At 56.3% G+C, this 2,187-nt stretch overlaps 1 protein-coding gene across 1 annotated transcript; it reads left to right on the top strand.

The window, feature by feature from the left end:
* The first annotated feature begins 239 nt into the window (after positions 1-239).
* On the top strand, positions 240-1,500 carry LOC146421900 (olfactory receptor 14J1-like). The gene has a single exon (XM_085046887.1). It carries the CDS (start codon positions 257-259, stop codon positions 1,172-1,174), a length of 918 nt encoding a protein of 305 aa, XP_084903013.1. The 5' UTR covers positions 240-256; the 3' UTR covers positions 1,175-1,500.
* Positions 1,501-2,187: the final 687 nt, after the last annotated feature.

The following is a 2,187-nucleotide window of genomic DNA, read 5'->3' as shown; positions in this document are numbered from 1 at the left end:
ACTGCTGCAGAGCAGAGCTGACTCCTCAGTGTCCATGGGCAGAGCCACTGCTTGTCACAGCAACACGGCCAGATCCCAGCAGAGCAGAGCTCCATGCACAGGGCTGGTGAAGAGCTCTGAGGAAAAGGAGATTGGGTGACACAGAGTGGCAGAGGCAGGGCTGGGAGAAAGGGCGTGGACATTGCCCAGGAAAATCTCTCTTGACTTATCACTGTCCATTTCTCCATGAACAGGTCCCCATGGCCAGAGGCTCAAAATGTCCAACAGCAGCTCCATCAGCCACTTCCTCCTCCTGCCATTCGCAGACACACGGCAGCTGCAGCTCCTGCACTTCTGCCTCTTCCTGGGCATCTCCCTGGCTGCCCTCCTGGCCAACAGCCTCATCATCAGCGCTGTAGCCTGGAACCACCTCCTGCACACCCCCATGTTCTTCTTCCTGCTCAACCTGGCCCTGGCTGACCTGGGCTCCATCTGCACCACTGTCCCCAAAGCCATGCACAATTCCCTCTGGGACACCAGGGACATCTCCTACTCAGGATGTGTGGCACAGGTCTTTCTGCTGATCTTTCTTCTAGGAACAGAGTATTTCCTCCTCACCATCATGAGCTATGACCGCTATGTGTCCATCTGCAAACCCCTGCACTATGGGACCCTCCTGGGCAGCAGAGCTTGTGCCCACATGGCAGCAGCTGCCTGGGCCTGTGGCTTTCTCTATGCTCTGCTGCACACAGCCAATACATTTTCCCTGCCCCTGTGCCATGGCAATGCCCTGGGCCAGTTCTTCTGTGATGTGCCACAGATCCTCAAGCTCTCCTGCTCACACTCCTACCTCAGAGAACTTGGGCTTTCTGCAGTTATTTCCTGGCTACTTTTTGTTTGTTTTGTGTTCATAGTTTTCTCCTATGTGCAGATCTTCAGGGCTGTGCTGAGGATCCCCTCTGAGCAGGGACGGCACAAAGCCTTTTCCACATGCCTCCCGCACCTGGCTGTGGTCTCCCTGTTTATCAGTACTCTCATTTTTGCCTACCTGAAGCCTCCCTCCATCTCCTCCCCATCCCTGGATCTGACACTTTCAGTTCTGTACTCAGTGGTGTCTCCCACCCTGAATCCCCTCATCTATAGCCTGAGGAACCAGGAGCTCAAGGCTGCCCTGAGGAAACTGGTGACTGGATGATGGTTTCCAGCAGCCACAGATGGCCTGCTTCCCTCTGTCTGTCACTACCTCTGCACGTCATAATAGGCCAAGTGTTTCCCATTTTTATGTATTTCTTTCTTTTCTCCTCTCTAGCTGTGATGATTTTGTCCTCAAAAAAATGTTGTTCATCCTATTCTGCTGCTGTATACCCCCAACTTGCGTGACACACAGACCTTGTATAAAGGACGAGTCTCAGAATGTATTTTCCTAAAATAAATTGACCTGCAGCAACTTCCTGTCTGAGGATCCATCCTCATCAGAGCAGGAATGAACAGCAATGGGCACAGCTTTCTGTCTGCCCCAGCTTTGGGATGAGCCCTGGGCCTGGAGCAGGAACAGCTCCTGGTGGCCACAAGGCCAGGGCTGTTGTGCTGATCTGGGCAGATGGGATGGCAGGAGGAGCTGCAGAGCTCTCAGCATCTCCTGGACAGGAGAGCAGGGCACACAGGGAGCCTCCTTTTCCTTTGGCCAAGCACGTTCCCCCATGGTTGGGGCTGAGTCCTCTCACAGCTCCAGCTGCTGCTGTGCCCTTCAGAGGGGCTGAGGCCGTGGGGCCACTGCCCAGAGCAGCCTGGCCTGAGCAGGGCTGTGGGGCCAGAGGTGGCTGGGCTGTGCTGGGGAGAGGCCCTTGGTGCTGCAGAGAGCTCAGGGCAGCTGGCAGAGCTTGGAGGGAGCTGGGCTGGGCTGAGAGAAGCTGCCAGAGAAACCATCAGTGTCCATCTCAGCCTGTGTGAGCGTGCAGGGGCAGGACTGAGCCCAGGGCTTGTGGGGCAGGGCCAGGGCCTGGGGAAGGCATGGAAAAGAGGCAAGTGGCCGAGAGAGGAGGCTGCTCTGTGCCCTTGGTGGCTGCAGGAGGGAAATGCAGAGCTGCTGTGGAGTGGGGAGGGGGATTGAATTCCAGCAGACACTGATGTGGGGCTGAGGGACTGAAGGGCTCCTTGGCCTGAGTCTGTCCTGGGAAGGTCTCTCAGGCCTCTGTGCTCAGGAAGGCT

Source organism: Lichenostomus cassidix, unplaced genomic scaffold (genome assembly GCF_008360975.1).
Source record: "Lichenostomus cassidix isolate B80296 unplaced genomic scaffold, HeHo_3.0 HiC_scaffold_46, whole genome shotgun sequence".
In the NCBI taxonomy this organism is placed as follows: Eukaryota; Metazoa; Chordata; class Aves; order Passeriformes; family Meliphagidae; genus Lichenostomus; species Lichenostomus cassidix.
The sequence above is the reverse complement of the archived record's forward strand: the minus strand, read 5'-3'. Positions and strand labels throughout refer to the sequence as shown.